The 16,715-nt window shown below is 34.6% G+C and overlaps 1 protein-coding gene across 2 annotated transcripts in view; it reads left to right on the top strand.

Moving 5' to 3' along the window:
* Positions 1-16,715, top strand: part of Vps13B (vacuolar protein sorting 13B) — a 368,739-nt gene that overhangs the window by 69,198 nt on the left and 282,826 nt on the right. For both annotated transcript variants that reach the window (XM_075373949.1, XM_075373942.1), the window contains exons 11-12: positions 4,584-4,686; positions 14,937-15,085. In XM_075373949.1, the coding sequence (XP_075230064.1) occupies positions 4,584-4,686; positions 14,937-15,085 (252 nt within the window). The remainder of the gene's footprint in view (positions 1-4,583; positions 4,687-14,936; positions 15,086-16,715) is intronic.

Here is a 16,715-nt window from a genome sequence, read left to right as displayed (position 1 = left end):
ATTCCCAAGAAAGTTGGAGAAGTATTGTCTCTGGAACAGTATAAATCTTTGTAGTTGCTTGTGAATGTCAAAAGTTGTGGCACATTTGTGGGAATTTCTATTTGTTATGAAAATAATGGGAGTAAGTGATTTTGTTGTGGTCATATGTCTTATCATTTCTACTTCTGAATTGGGAATCACAATGACAATTTCACTGTCTTGAAATCAAGAAAATATCTGTAGGACTATTATGCCTTATAAAAAAGTCCTTTTGGTTATATTAGCAAAAGATTATTAGTTGCAGCAAAGATTGTAAGTTGGACTACCAAGAATGTTTATAATTTTACAGACTATCAGACTGTCTCTATTATAATAAATAATACTGACAATTGTGTCCCTTAAAACTAAAATAAATTTTAATAATTGTAATTTACCTAATACCAACAGTCAAAGTGATCTGATCTTAAAATATCATCTTTTTATTCATCCTTTCTTAAAAACAATAATTATTTGAAGAAATCCCATATAAATATTAGAAATAAAAACAAATGAATTAAATAAAATATTTCTTTCCAATGAGTAATCAACTTTTGTATATTTTTATAACATTGGCCCACTAATTCAGAAGCCATTTATGACTAATTTCTAATTTAAAATTTATTGATGCTGTTGATAGAACTATATATAAAAATGAAGGAACGACTGAATTTTAGAAACTACCTTTTGGTAAATTGAAAGTTAGAATCTGTTTATGGAATAAATTAATTACAAATGGTGTACAGTCTTAATGCCCTAGTCTAAAGTTGATTTTATTAGCAATTTACAGATCTTCTGGTTTTTAGGAAATATTTCTTACGTAAACTATCAGAAACTCTTTAAAAAATTCCTATTGAATTTGCTGTCATGGTGTTGGTGATTAATATTAACTTCTAGTTGATTCTAGTCTTTTAATGAACTAATTATTGAGCTTAATGTAAGTTAGCAGGATTAAATATTTTTATCACCATGCAAAACTAGCAGTACAAGTTTCTCTAACATTAATAATATTTTTACAAGTTCATGTAAAGTTAATTTTTTACCCTTTTACAGTAGATTAGTATTACTCTAATTTGCTTACAATTTGAAGTAGAGATCCAAGATGAAGAAATCCAATTGGATCTCCCCCACTGGGATTTTTGTGAGGGGTGTGATAAAGAAAAGAAACAAAGGTTACATAATAAAAATGACTGATAATGATAACATAATGAAGGAAATAAATGAAAATTAATTAATTTAATATTAATAGTAATTAATAATTAATTTAATTATTTAATTAATTTAATGTTAGTAGTAACTAGAATTAGGTTGGAAAAACTAAAGGATACAAATTGTTCAGATTTGCTTTTTTGTTCAAATTGTTCAGAATATCAAGAAGCAGGTTGTATAAAAAGAGATAAGTACGGTGATAGAGAAAAGAGATAAGCAAGATGAATGAAAGAGGTGACAATTTTTGCTCAAGGAACCAGCTTGTAATAAACACTTTGATTAAATGCACAAAGGGAATCAATACACCCGAGAAATGCTATGAGATATCATCTTTAACAAATTGACTGTTCTATGTATTAGTTTAAAACATATTAGTCACAAAACATGAGAAAAGTGAAATAGAGATGGCTGCCATTGGGAAACATGCCACTGTGAAAGCATGGGTTTGCATTAAAAAAGATCTGACTGAAAGAATTGAGAAATCCTTATGAAAATGGAAGTTGTTTTAAAAAAAGGAATGTATTAAATAAAAATTCTAACTATGATTGATGAAAGAAGTTTGCTCTGATTTGTGCTCCAAAGGTAAATGAAGCTGTACTGAAAATTTTGGAATTTAAATTAAACAGTAAGTCAGTAAATTTTATGGTTTTATGTAAGTCTTGGCCTGTAATTGTTAAATTTGAGCTCTAAGAAGTTCAGTATGGCTACATTTTTCCCTTGGAGCAGGGAAAAATTTCTCATGAGTTAAAACTCAAAGAGTTTCCAGATTTATGCTTATACAATAAACGTTTTTCTTTATTGACATTTATAGAAAAATCCTGAAATTTATTTTTTTGGTGAAACATTCCATATATGTAGAATTTTGTCATTGGGTATTCAGAAATTACACTGAAATATTGTTTTTTCTTTAAATGTGGTAGACAGTTTCCAGGCTGATATTACAATACTTGTGATTTTCATTATGTCTTGTACTTTTGCTACACAAAAACACCATTTTCTGAAGTTTGAAAGTTACTTGTGAACTGTATTGATATATTAAACAATTGTGAATAGTTGGGTACATAAAATTTCAAGAAATCGTAAATTTGCATAATCCTTTTATAATACACAACTACTGGTTACAATTAAGAATAGTTTCTGTATTTTTTATTTTTTTTTAACAGTACACATGCATGGTTAATAAAGAAAAATATATATATATATATATATGAGGGTAAGTCAATTATTATTCGCAATGTAGTTATAAATTTTATTGCAAAACAAATAGGAAACTTACATGCACATCATTTTTCAACATAGTCCTCTTGCATTTCAGTGCACTTGGTCCAACATTGCACAAGCTTCCTGATACCCTCATAAAAGAAGGTTTCCGGTTGAGCTGTGAGCCAGGAATGCACTGCTTCTTTCACTGTTTCATCCGAGGTAAATCGACAGCCCCTTAATGTCTCTGAGTGGACCAAACAAGTGGTAGCCAGAAGGGGCAAGATCAGGACTATATGGAGGATGAGCCAGTTCTTCAAAGTTGAGTTTTTGGAGTGTGGGCAGCATTATGTAAACGGGCATTGTTGTGCAACAACACAACACCTTTCGACAGCAGTCCTTGGCATTTGCTTCGAATTGCACGCTTCAGCTTGGCAGTAAGCATCTCACTGTAACGTGCACTGTTTATTGTCGTGTCCCTTTCCTCATAATGTTCCAGTACTGGACCTTGTGAGTCCCAAAAAACCATAAACATTAGTTTTCTTGCGGATGGTTGGGTCTTGAATGTTTTTTTGCAGGGCGAATTTGGATGTTTCCATTCCATACTCTGCTCATCATTTACTTGGTTTCATCATTTACTACTCTGCTACTCTGTTTCATCATTTACTCTCCGGCTAGTAATGATGGATCCATGTTTCGTCACCAGTGATGATTCTGTCTAAGAAGATATCCCGTTCATTACCATAGCGATCCAAATGTTTTTGGCAGATGTCCAAGCGTGTTTGTTTATGCAACTGTATGAGTTGTTTTGGGACCCATCTTGCACAGACTTCTATGAAACCCAAGTCTGTTGTGGATGATTTCGTAGAACCGTGACTAATTTGCAGACGATGTGCCACTTCATCAATATTACTCATCGGTGTAAGAAACCTTGTCACTTGCACGCTCAATGTTTTCCTCATTTGTGGCGGTAAATGGTCGTCCGGCTCCTTCCTCATGCTAACACTTGTGCGACCATTTTTGTATTTTTCAATCCATTCGTATACACTCCATTGCGGCAACACACTGTTCCCGTACTGTATTGAATGTCTTCGATGAATTTCGGCCCCTGAAACACCTTCCGATTTTTTAAGAAATTTTAAATGAATATACATAAATAATATTTTTTTAAAAATTTGATTTCACAGTGATTATGCATTTATTGGTAAATGAATCTAATGTATCTAAACAATGTGACTTATTACACAAATTCTGGTAACAGTTTTGAATTCAGCGCCCCAAAATTAGTTAAAATCACCATGTACGATTCCACATATATGAAAAATAATTTTTTTGTTGACTATTGCAAAACACTTTTTCAGTCATTCAATGGCAGTGTGTTTTGTGAATCTGTGCTTTTTACTTCCTTGTACAAAATAAGGGAAGTACTGTGATTGCAAAAAATTTCGATTTTCATATTTCGACGGAAATATCTATTTTGACCATCCTGATTTCTTTTTGACTAGTTTTTTATATCTTTGTAATAGTGTATTTGCATTGCTTTGTGATTTGTTGGTGAAGTGAAAATGAATGACATTTATGAATTTTCTTTAATTTCTGCTTTGAACTTGGTAAGAACTGCAGAAATCAAATGGTTACCTAGTTGTGTTTTAAGTATATAAGTGTAATTGTTATAAGCATTTTAAAATACGTGAACAGTTAATGATGAGCAAGTGTTCTCATCATCCTTCAATGAAAAATATGCCTTAAAATATAGCAAAAGTATCTGAAGTCATCCTCCAAAGCTAACGAAAACAATTCATGAGATTGTTGGCCTGTCATATGGTTTTTGTTAACAAATTCTGTGCTTAACATGTGGTACATTACTACAAAATTTTTTTACATGTTACTTGGTTATACATTTTTGGATTCTCTAACCCATATCTTTTATAGAATTTATTGCTTCTATAAAGTTTTCATTCTACACCCTCCCTTCTTACCATATCCATATCAAATCCTAGATAAGATTGTTGAAGAGGGTGGAGGACAATATTTTTATCTATTTAGTCTAATTTTAGGAACTTTTTGGTAGCATCTCTTAATTTTAATGTCCATATTTTTTTTAACTATAGTTTTTTTTTTAAAGATAAGAAACTTCTATTATGTAATATATGTTGCAGAGACATTATTATTAGAAAAAACTCCAGCTGTTGCTGTAGATTATTTATATGCTGTTGAGAATTGTCAACCTTCAGAAACTGATGAAGATGAAGAAAATACTTGGTCAATATCAAATCTTTATTTAAAATTTATTATGTTATCTGTTTCAAACTTGTGTCAATTCTTTCAAATAGATGTTAATGAAAGAAGATCTTCCAAACCAATTTTTAAAATTTTAATGTTGTTTTATAAGATTATATTAAGAATGAAGAGTTGTTATTCTCTATTGTTTAATAAAAGACAGAGTAACTAAATGATTAATTTATACTTTAAGTAATATAAAGTTTATATGGAATGAAAAAAAATGTAATTTAAATATCTGCTTTGGAAACATGTATTTAATTTTTGGAATAACCATTTCACTTATTTGATAGAACTGAGATCATGGATTTGTTTTGTGGTGGTAAAAGTATATATGGTATTAGAGATTGTACTATGGAACAACTGTAAAGGTGACCATTTTAGTTATGAAGATAAGTGCAGTGTGCACTTATGAATCATGTACCATGTACTTATGTATGCATGCTGATCATGTGTTCTTAGTCGTAAAATGAATCAAAATTCTGTGAAGAAGATTCTGAGAGTTGTAATACTATTAAAGTAAGTTTAATAGTGGATCACAATTTTTACTGAATTATCTAAAAAGTATCAGAATTTGAAGATTAATAAAGTTTCTGAACACAGTGTTATAGAAAATTGTCCAACTATTGTTGATAATCTATAAAATATTCATTACATATAACACTTGGTTGAATTTAATGGTATGTCACTCAGAAAATATAATGTGTTATTAATTAGAGATGTGTTAGTTTGTGAGAGATAGTGGATGGAAATAAGGAAGCCTATTTATGCTTTATGGAAAAAGTAAAAGTTTTGTAGTATTCACAATTTATTCTCAATATTTGTGTAAGGTAATATTAGGAAATAATAATATGATCTAAATAACTGAGAGCTTGAGATTTCTTGATTGATTGGAGATATGGAGAAGAAATTCATGACTAGTGATGTTATTGTTCCATTGAAAATTGTTTGTCCATTTTCTCACATTAAAAAAAATTACATGCATGACTTACCTTTTTAGTTTATTTATTCTGCATAAAACCTTAAATCATATGTTTTCATCTGTGCAAATCTTTTTTAGAATTTTTTATTGGTATGACATACTGATTAGGTGTACAGGAATATGAAACAGGAATACAAGAGCAGGCCAGCTTCAGCAGTGACTGATATGATTACTTCTATTGATTTTGAAGTGGTTTTAGAATATATGTATTTTGCACTTTACTAAAACTAATCTTTGTTATTGAAAAGAGAAAGTTATTCTGCACTCAGACAGATGTTAAATCAGTTAAAATGTTAGATCAGTTAAAACGGGATAACCCTGACGGGGAGTCTTATTTTTTAAGACTTTGGGGGTTGGCGTCCCCACGGGCCTAGCCTCAACAGTTTTTCTTCCCACTATGCAGTGAGCTGCAGAACACTTTGCACTATACACATATACTACAGCAAGAACACTACACAAATTTCAACATATACATTTACTCAACTGCACAACAACATTCAACACAATATTCCTTTACATTTACACTCGGTGGTGTTGCGACATCTTACAAAACACAACCATAACGTAAGGTGGGAACTATCGTGCCGATGGTTGAATGGCTCTATGTAGTGAGTCTCAAACGATGTCCTCTGGGCACCAGAGCAAAACCCAGTTGTATTTAGCTCTAGCTCCAATACGCACGTGCTCTGTTGGAGCGGTCTATTATGTCGCCAGTTCTCGTGGGACCAAAATTTCACTTCCTTGTAAAAGGAAAATTCTATGATGGTTGGTGGTCCATCTGAAAAAACCACCAATTTCAGTCTAGTGAAAAGGCCTCGGTCAGCTTCGTCTGACGAGGATAATCTTGCTGCAGCAGATGAAGTTGGTGTCAGATGTAAGAATGTTGATTTTGTTGTTCTTCAAAATAATCAGGAAGGTGGCCCCCTTCAAAAGGTCTAACCTTTCCTGATTAACAAATGTGTCACCGATTGTATTAGTTCTCTGAAGAACATTAGGAAATTATGTGATGGAACAATTCTTGTGGAAATGTTTAATTATGAGCAGAGTCGCTCCCTATTATGTCTCATCAATATGGGCGGTATAAACATAAGTACGACATGCCACAATACCCTAAATACCAGCCAAGGGGTAACTTTTTGTCATGATCTTCTGGAAATGAATTTAAGTGAAATTGCTGATGAACTTTGTGCTCAAGGTATTGTAGAATCGAAACGTATCATGAAACGGCAGAACGGAACAGAAGAACCGACACCATCTCTTATACTGACATTCAGCCTTCCTGTTTTACCAGAGAAGATTTAAGTGGGTTACCTCTCGGTTTGGGTACGACCATTCATACCCAACCCATAGATGATGTTTCAGATGCCAAGAGTATGGTTACACTACAACATCTTGCTCGAGAACGAACATCTGTGCTCAATGTGCTAATGAAGATCACAACAACACTGACTGCGAGGAACGTGAAAAAATGTGCGAACTGCAGTGGTTCACATATAGCCTGCTCTCAAGATTGCCCAACCTTTAAAGAAGAAAAGGCAATTCTCAAAATCTGTACTGAGCAGAAGCTATCTTTCCTGGCTGCATGCAGGGAATATAGAAAGATAATTAACTCACGGAACCTGGTCAAACCAGATGTATTTTTCGCCACCGCTACGTCAAAACAGTCTCCTACAAATGTTAATATTCAGCAGGGCAGATCCTGCAATGAACTTAAAAAACTCTTTCAGATGCTTTCTAATCAAGTTGCTTCACTTACAGCCACTATTTCAGAGCTGACAAAGTTGAATAAAAAGTCTTACGTCGCAGTAAATGAATCTAACAGTGTGATCCATATGAAAGTTCCTGTTCCCAAAGTACCGGTACGGGCAGAGACTATCACATCTGGCAGTAAGCCATCTAATAAGACCCGTAAAGGGAACCCACATAAACACCCCCCCTGGGATATCAATAGCAGCATCCCCTTCTAATTAGTCTCCTCCACCATCACCCCATATACTGGAGGATATGGTTGAAGAACCTCCCGACCCAAGGGCGTCAGAGTTATCTAAAAATACGAAAAAGAAAAACCGAATCACATACAACTAAATGTTATATGGTTTCCTAAGTATATTTATTTTATTTTTTTATTATTTTTTTATATTTTTTTACCCTTATGAACATTATTCAGGAATGTTAGAGGTCTTCGGTGCCGCATTGAAGATATTGGAGTACTGGCACACGTACATGATCCGATAATCATGTGTTTCCAGGAAACTCATCTTCTACAACATCACCCAATAGTACTAAGAGGATACTTCTGTGAGATATACGACTGTATAGTAGACAGTAGAGAGAGTGGCGGAGTGGCTATTTTCATGAAAGATGAGGTGTCGGCTACAAGGATTCAACTGACCACTCTCATTCCTACTGTTGCAGTAAAGATCTCTATCCCCTTCAAGTTGCATATCTGCAATCTGTATCTCTCACCGAATGCTGAGTTCAGTGCTCTAGATATCTCAAATCTCCTCACACAAATACCATCTCCATCATTAATAGTAGGAGACTTCAATGCCCACCATATTTCCTGGGGCTCGACCTTCTGCTCCACTCGAGGACATATAATACACAGTGTGAGACAAGACTTAGACCTATGTTTGCTGAATAATGGATCTCACACATTCATGGCTTTATCATCTGGTACTATGTCTAACATTGATCTCTCCGTATGCTTACCGAATTTACTCCCTCATATTGATTGGTCTGTTTGTGATGATTTTCACGGCAGTGAAAACAAACCAATTATTATTGGTTTCAGTGTGGACCATGAGGTTAAGAGAATGCCACGGAGGTGGATTGTTGAAAGTGCGGATTGGAATGGATATCATAAAGCCTTCCAATCACAGTATGATGATGGTGTGAACATCCTTGAGCAATGTTCCTCTTTTACATCCATGATACTTGAAACTGCCAGCAGATATATCCCACAAACATCGGGAATTCCTAAACATCCTTCCGTTCAATGGTGGAATGATGATTGCAAATGTGCTATTAAGAATCGACGGCGAGCACTATGCAAATTTAGTAATAGACCTACAACTGAACATCTAAATTTGTACCTCAGGGCTAGAGCAGTATGCTGTCGGGTCTTCTTGAACGCTAAGAGGAATTCATGGACGAAATATATGAACACCATCTCACGTACTTCTCCCACGTCTACTGTGTGAAAAAAAATTCATGCAATTTTCGAGTCACCGAGACAATCTGTTCTTGGTCTCATTGACGAAGGAGAACTCCTTCGAAGATGATTTCATCATCTTCGGCTGTAGTAAAAAACTTTAGCAAAATCTTTCCGGTCAGTGTTTCTCACTTCATCATACAATAATGATTTTCAAAGGTACAAAGTACAGATAGAAATATTGTCTTTACACATTGGTGATCCGGTTGGTGAATTGAACACTCCATTCGTATTTAAGGAATTGTTACACGCACTTAAAAACTCACGTGACACTTCCCCTGGACCAGACAACATTCGCCTTGGTATGCTTTCACACCTTCCTAACTCAGCACTACAACGTCTTTTGAATATTTACAATGGCTTATTCTCTGAACAAGTCCTTCCGCCCGGCTGGTCAGAAGCATTTATTATACCAGTACTAAAGCCTGGTAAAGACAAAACCGACCCCTCAAGCTACCGCCCTATTTCTTTAACAAGTGTGTTGTGTAAAATAATGAGAGAATGGTAAACCGCAGGCGTACGTGGTACTTGGAGAAACATGGCTTTCTATCTTCGGAACAGTGTGGTTTCCAACAAGGACAATCTTCCATTGACCATTTAGTGTCAATGGAAACAGCCATACAAAATGCCTTCCTAAACCGCCAGCACCCCGTTGCTACTTCTTCGATATAAAAAAGGCATATACAGAGAGCTTATTGCTATCTCTCCTTACATCAAGTTTCTAGGTTTGATTTTTGATAGCTGTCTTATTTGGGTCAAACATGTAAAGGAATTAAGGATAAAATGTTCCAAACTTTGACATGATGTGGGTCCTTAGTAACACCAATTGGGGAGCCGATCGGTCATGTATGTTACGTTTTTACTATTCCCTTGTTCGTTCCCGTTTAGATTATGGTTGTGTTTTCTACTCTTCAGCTCTTCAAACAGTGCTTAAAATGCCAGACTGTGTACATCATGCTTTTCTTCGGCTTACCACAGGTGTGTATGGATCAAGCCCTGTCACAAGCTTACTTGTAGACTGTGGCGAGCCATCACTTTAGGATAGATGAGACCAGCTTTTGTTGTCTTATTTTGCCTGTCTCAAAGGACAGCCAAATCACCTGGCTTTTGACTCGGTTCTTAGAAATCCTAATTTAAGAAAGTATGAGGACACCGACCACGCTGTACTGCACCTGTAGGTGTCCATACCCGACGTCTTCTGCAGCATATAAATGTTGACACTCCATCGTTCTTTCCATCATGTCCGTGCTCATATCCTCCATGGAGAGATTAAACCTTGCAAATTTTACATTTGACCTTACGACATACGATAACAATCAACACCACCTACTGTTTTCCGGCAAATGTTTCAGTGTGTTCTCACCAAGACGAACCCAGACATGGTAATATACACTGATTGATTGAAACAAGACGATACCGTTGGTTGTGCTTTTGTTGTCAATGAAAGAACTTGTATGTTTGGCCTACCCGGTATTACGAGTGTGTTCACCGCTGAACTACTCGCTATAAATATTATTAATCCTAAATGTAGAAACATTCTTATTTGCAGTGACTCGTGTAGTGCTCTCCAGGTGTTAGAAAACTTTTATTCCAAACATCCTGTCGTCATTGAAATTTACAATGCAATCGCTGAGTTGAATAATCACAACACAGAAGTAAGTTTTTGCTGGGTTCCTAGCCATGTAGGGATTCCAGGTAATGAACAAGCAGATTATGCTGCCAAAGAAGCGTGTATTCAACCTCCTTTCACCACCCGAGTTACTACCTTTGATTTTATTAGTTGTGTAAAACAATCACTGAGAGCAAAGTGACTGCGTGACTACCATCGATAATAAACTTCGACAGATTAAAGATTCAGTGTTGCCATGGGTCTCCTCTTGCAAAAAAACTCAACGTGAAGAAGTAGTCCTCTGCCGATTATTGATAGGACATATGAGGATCACACATGAGTACCTAATGTCAGGAGGACATGCACTCCTATATGCACTTGATGTAACTGCCGCATGACTGTGCACCACATTCTCATAGACTACATATGTTATGTGACGTTGCGTCGTAAATTTAATCTACCCAGAAACATCCGTGGTATCTTGTACAATGATAATGATATTTTGAACCGGATGTTTCCGTTATTTCGTAGTACTAGGTTACTGCAAAAAATATAATATTATCATTTATATTTTTATGCTAGAAGAGTTTTGATAATATTTTTCCTTTACTTTCAATTTTGATTTTTTTGGTTATATTTTATTATCTGAGTAGGGAGCCTTTTGCACTCCCTATTGGAATTAGTTAAGTTTTATATAGTTTCCTTTTTCTACTATTTTAGCTTTTATATTTTAAAGACTCCGTCTGCGATATTAGTTTTGAGTTTTATTTCCTTTTTTTAACTTTTGTTTTAATAAATTTTTTATTATATATTTTATATTAGTTTTAAACCTTATTTAGTTTTATTGTTTTAGTGTAATTTTACCTTTTCATTAAAGAAAATTCCGGGTGATGATAACGCATAACACAAAGGTGCTTTTTGCCCCTAAAAAAAAAAAAAAAAAATGGGATAAGCTTAACAATTTATTCTTACTTATGTGTATAACAGAACTATGTTATGCCTAAAACAAACCAATTGTCTGTATACGCATTTTATTGTTCGTAGAAATATTAATTTTTATGTTTTACTTATTAAAATAATTTTATTTCTATGTTGGGAGAAGGGGAAATCTCTAATAGACACTTTGCCTGCACAGGTGGTAGTATCAGGTTCTCACTGACTAAAACCCCTCCCCCTTTACAACATGCAAAGGCTGAACCTGCTATAAGCACTGCACTCCGGTTGAAATCACAGGATTGCCTGTCAGAAGGGAAGCAGCAAGGAACTAATGGAGTCCCACAGGTATCAACGAAACATGTACATCCACAACTGGGCCTAACTCAAACTGGTCTAACCTAACCTTATCTTTTTTTTTTTGTTTTACAATTGTACCAGGTGGAGACTGGACTCGCCTTTTTAAGCATAACTCAATCACCACCTCTGCAAAAACAGCCACCCCGAATAATTTTCAGCCACACAATGGCTAATAATTGTTCAGTAGAATTTTCATATACTGAACAATGTTATGTTCCACACTTTTTTCCCCCTTACATGGAATAATGGAGAATGAGAACCAGAAACATTAAATCTAATGAAATTCAACACACATATTATACACCATTACAATCTTACATAATAGCATCACCACAATGAACACACATACACGATACGATGCACGAACATGCATGCTACCACCACCACAACACGAATTACTGTAGCACCTAAAGCATACATCACATATGTATATATATAATTTAAAAAAAAAAATTTTTTTTTATTGTAGCAATAAAATGAATATTAAGATACACGGTACGAGCACACGACGCACGATATGATACAATATGATACATGATGCAAACATGCATGAACATTCACAATAGCACCACTGCAACATGAGTAACTAATGTAGCACCCAAATTATACATCATGGTTTTTTTATATTTTAACATAGCACAATAAAAACAAACACGTAGAAGCATTAGATTACATAATATAACCAACACAAAAAATTAAAACCATTGCAGTCTGGTATGATTACACCACCACTACACCATAAACATGACACATGAAGAAGAGGAAAAACAAAAAACCTAGTATAAGTAGCTACCCAACATGTTAGCACCACCGCAACACAAATTACAGTGCCACCCAAAGAATACAACCCATTTTTTAAATATACATATTCAAATGACAACACGCTTAAGATGATTCCATCAATTTATATAGAACAGCCCCTAAACTTCACAACAAACATATGCAGGGGGACAAACGGATCAGAGAACCTCTACTCACCCTTGTCCGCCTCCATACCGCGAACAATGACCTCCTTCATGGTAGCTATGGCATTCCATGCAGCCTCCAACTCAAGCATCTTGGTGACCATGTTTTCAGCCACCAACTCCCCGAACTCCTTGACTGTGTGTCTTACATCATACCAGTGCGCAAACCAAAACACCATCTGTTCCAGGGAGATGACGACTGCACAGTATCTACATAGGGGGAAGTTCTTTTCCCAGTCATATGCAGGTAAGCACCAAAGTATCATGGCCACTCAGAAACTGAGTGAGCTCATGTGACAGGTTTCTGGACTTCCTCCCTATCCAGGCCTTGATTTCTGGGATGAAGGATCTTTATCCACCTGTCTGCAATGCCTGCCACTTCTCTTGCTACTGCCCGATAGGCCAATCACACGTGACATTTACAAAGCACCCCGTTGTCTCATTGCCCTCTCCTCTGCCATGAGACACAGGGGCAGCATCCTGAACCTATCCTAATCTGGCCTAATCTAATCTAACTGATGCAGAAGGATGTCACCCATCACAACAGGTTGGCTCTCAGTCCCTTTCTCACAATGATCCATCTCACCATCACATATTTCTTTATAAAGGCCAAAATTTACTCTTTTATCACATTTCAGTTTAATGTTTGGTCAATTTTTAAAATGTTAACATCATACTTATATTACATCTGGATGGATGGGTTCTGCTGTAGAGATACACTACTGCTACTATTAATACTACTAATAGTACAAAGTTGTGTCAGAAATTATCTATACTTTTCCTTGTACAATTTATTTACACATTGGTAGGGGTTTACATGTATATCATTTTTCTACATAGTCACCTCCTTTGTCAATGCACTTGGTACAGCACTCCATAAACTTGTGTATTCCTTCCAAGAAGAAAGTTTTTAGTAGATTGAGAAGCCTCTTTTGCGCTATTGCCTGCACATCTAAGTCTGTGGAAAATCAACGATATTGCAAAGTATCCTTGGCAGCCCAAACAGATGAAAGTTGGAGGGACTAAGTTCTGGTCTGTAAGGGGGTGTTTTCAGAACCTCAAAATTCAACTTTTTGATGGTTTGGTGAGCTGTGTGCAGGTTGATGTGGTCATGCAACAACACCACTTTCTTTGACAATAGACCTTGGGTTTTGTTGTAAATTGCTTGCTTCAGCTTCTTTACCAATGTCTCATTATAACTTGCACTGTTGACTGTAGTTCCCTTTTCCATGAAGTCCTTTTGTAGGCCATTATAGGTTCTTTTGCATTCCAAAAAAAAAATAGTTGCATAACATTTCTGCCAATGGTTCAGTCTTGAATTTTTTCTTCATTGGAGAACCCAAGTATTTTTACTTCGTACTCTGGTGTTTCATTCTTGCTCGTGGTGAGCCCAGGTTTCATCATTGGTGACTATTCTGCTAAAAAATGTGTCGCTTTCCATGTTAAAGTGATTGAGTAAGTGTTGGCAAATGTTAACCCATTTGAGCTTGTGTTCTGCAGTAAGCTGTCACAAGCTCAAGTTTACAATAAGCTTGGCTTCCATAAAGTCTACACTGCATCATATACAAACTTTAATGAAGCCAATCTTGTCATTGGTGATTTGATGGGCAGAATCATGTCTGATGTTCAAAGAAGATGCTGCCTCATCAATGGTGACCTCCTATTCGCCAGAACCATTGAGTTGTTTAATCTTGTCTTTGTGATAGAGATTGATGGGCATACTGCTCCCTGTGTGCGTCACACTCATCCGGCCAGTTTTAAACTTTTCAATCCATGAAAAACACTTCTAATGATAAAGCGCACTGTCCCCGTATTGTGATGAAAGTCTGTGATGAATTTCAGTCCCTTTCACACCCTCTGACCAAAGAAATCAGATAACTGATTATTCTTCCTCAGTACAAACTGCAAGCAGAGTGGACATGTTTACGTTGTAGTAGCCAGAAGGCAAATGAGGCAATTGATCAAATTTAGCACATGTGGTCCCAGTTGTACCAACTTTAAGCACACTTGTGCAGAAGGCAGTATGACAACCTTGAAGGTGTGTTACGGTGAAGTATAGATATTTTTTGACTCACCCTCTTACTATAACTTATGCTACTTATAATATTCTACTTTTTAACATACTTTTACATGACTGTTATAGATAATATGTGTATTTATCTTGTGTAGTCCACCTGTTGAGAGAGTTTTAATACGTCATGTTGCTGATGGTGTTGTCGTTCGTGTTTGTTCTGGCCTTATTCATCGAATGCAAATGTTGTTGAAATCTGCATCAACATATGATTATGTGCCTTACACTACTCTATATCCTGCATCAGGTCAGTTCACTTAACTTTATTGAAAGAATTTTTTTATGTACTTAATAGCTTAAAATTTTATTTTAAAGTATTTTGTGTACTTAAAAATAAACACTAATTGTAAAGATTACATTATTAAATTTTATGATTTTACTAAATCATGAATTGATTGCAGTAATTTTTTTTAAATATATTAAAATGGAAATTTTATAATACACTTTCAAATATTACTGCATATCAAACCTTATTGTCCTGTCAATTACTTTACTGAAAGATGACTGTAAGTATTAAGACTTAAAACATAAGTAACAGGTAAATGTTTTTTCACCCTGATTAATTATATATATTTAATGCCATAAGTGTAATGGTTTTCTGAAAACTTATGTGGGTTCTAAGTCACTCCTAAAAAAATTATATAACCATTCTCAAGAATATTGTGGTCTTGTGCCATAGTTATTAAGAAAGTTTGGATTGAAAAACTTCCCATTGCATTTTTATGGACCTGGATGAAAAAGCTGATGTGCTTTTTGTATATCAGCTTGTTCTGCTTATCTAATTGCAAGTAATAATCAGCCTTCTAAGTGACACCTATGCTCAGTTATCACAGGAACTGGCTGTAAAACATCATAAACCTTAGAGAAAGCAATTCTGATTAGTGCTTATTATTCCTCAATTATGGTTGTTAATGTTTCCCCTTATCATATATACTTACTATGATTGGTATAATTTAGACTAGCATAAAAAAAAAAATTGTTTGCTTATTAATATGACAGTTTATTATCATTCTTGAATTAGTGGTAACAGAGACTTTTTATTTATCTTGTGGCCAATGAGGGAGTAGCATGTACTATAATTGTTTGCTGGATCAGTGTGTATCAACCATAATGAGAATTGATATAAATTTCTGGAAGATTTTTTGCTAATACTATTGTTTGAAAAATGTCAGAAAATCAGCAGAAAGTAATATTTTGGAAAGTTTAGCTTAAATGAATATTTTGTTGGTTGATAAAATAATAATAAATAGTATATGTCATATCAGAAATTGGTAGCTATGCTACTTACTGTATTGTTAAAAAAGTACAATGCCCCCCAGCATTTGCATGATTGGGTAAAGGAAACTGGTAAAACCTTGAATGGAATACTGTTAAAATGGAAGTGGTTATTAACATGGAAATATTAAGTACGTGAAACACCAAGTAAATTAAGTAAGTATGTGAAGATATTAAATAAATAAAAAATAACTACTTAGAAGGTGTTGAAAATTATTATGAAAATTATTTTTTAAAAAATGAAGATGCAGAAAATTCAGAATTGCTTTTTTTTTAAATATAATTTACTTGTAAATGCAGCAAAGACATTAGTTATAGTTTAATATTGTTTTTGTTAAAGAACATTAAAAAAAAATTTTTTAAATAAATTTGAGAGAATCATTTAAATGGATCAGTTCTTTATTAAAAATGGTAATGTTAGTGTAATAAGACAGTACGTGACTATAATATAGGATAGTGAAGTGTTTCATATACTTGTTTTCTTTAATCTCATTTGATTGTATTTTTATAAAATGTCTGTGAACACACTTATAAATATTGTTTTTAATTACATATTTATATTAGTTTAATTATGGTAGTGTAAAAGGCAACTTACTCAATTG

This window comes from Lycorma delicatula, chromosome 1 (genome assembly GCF_047948215.1).
Source record: "Lycorma delicatula isolate Av1 chromosome 1, ASM4794821v1, whole genome shotgun sequence".
Classification (NCBI taxonomy): domain Eukaryota; kingdom Metazoa; phylum Arthropoda; class Insecta; order Hemiptera; family Fulgoridae; genus Lycorma; species Lycorma delicatula.
This window is presented reverse-complemented; position numbering and strand designations above follow the sequence as displayed.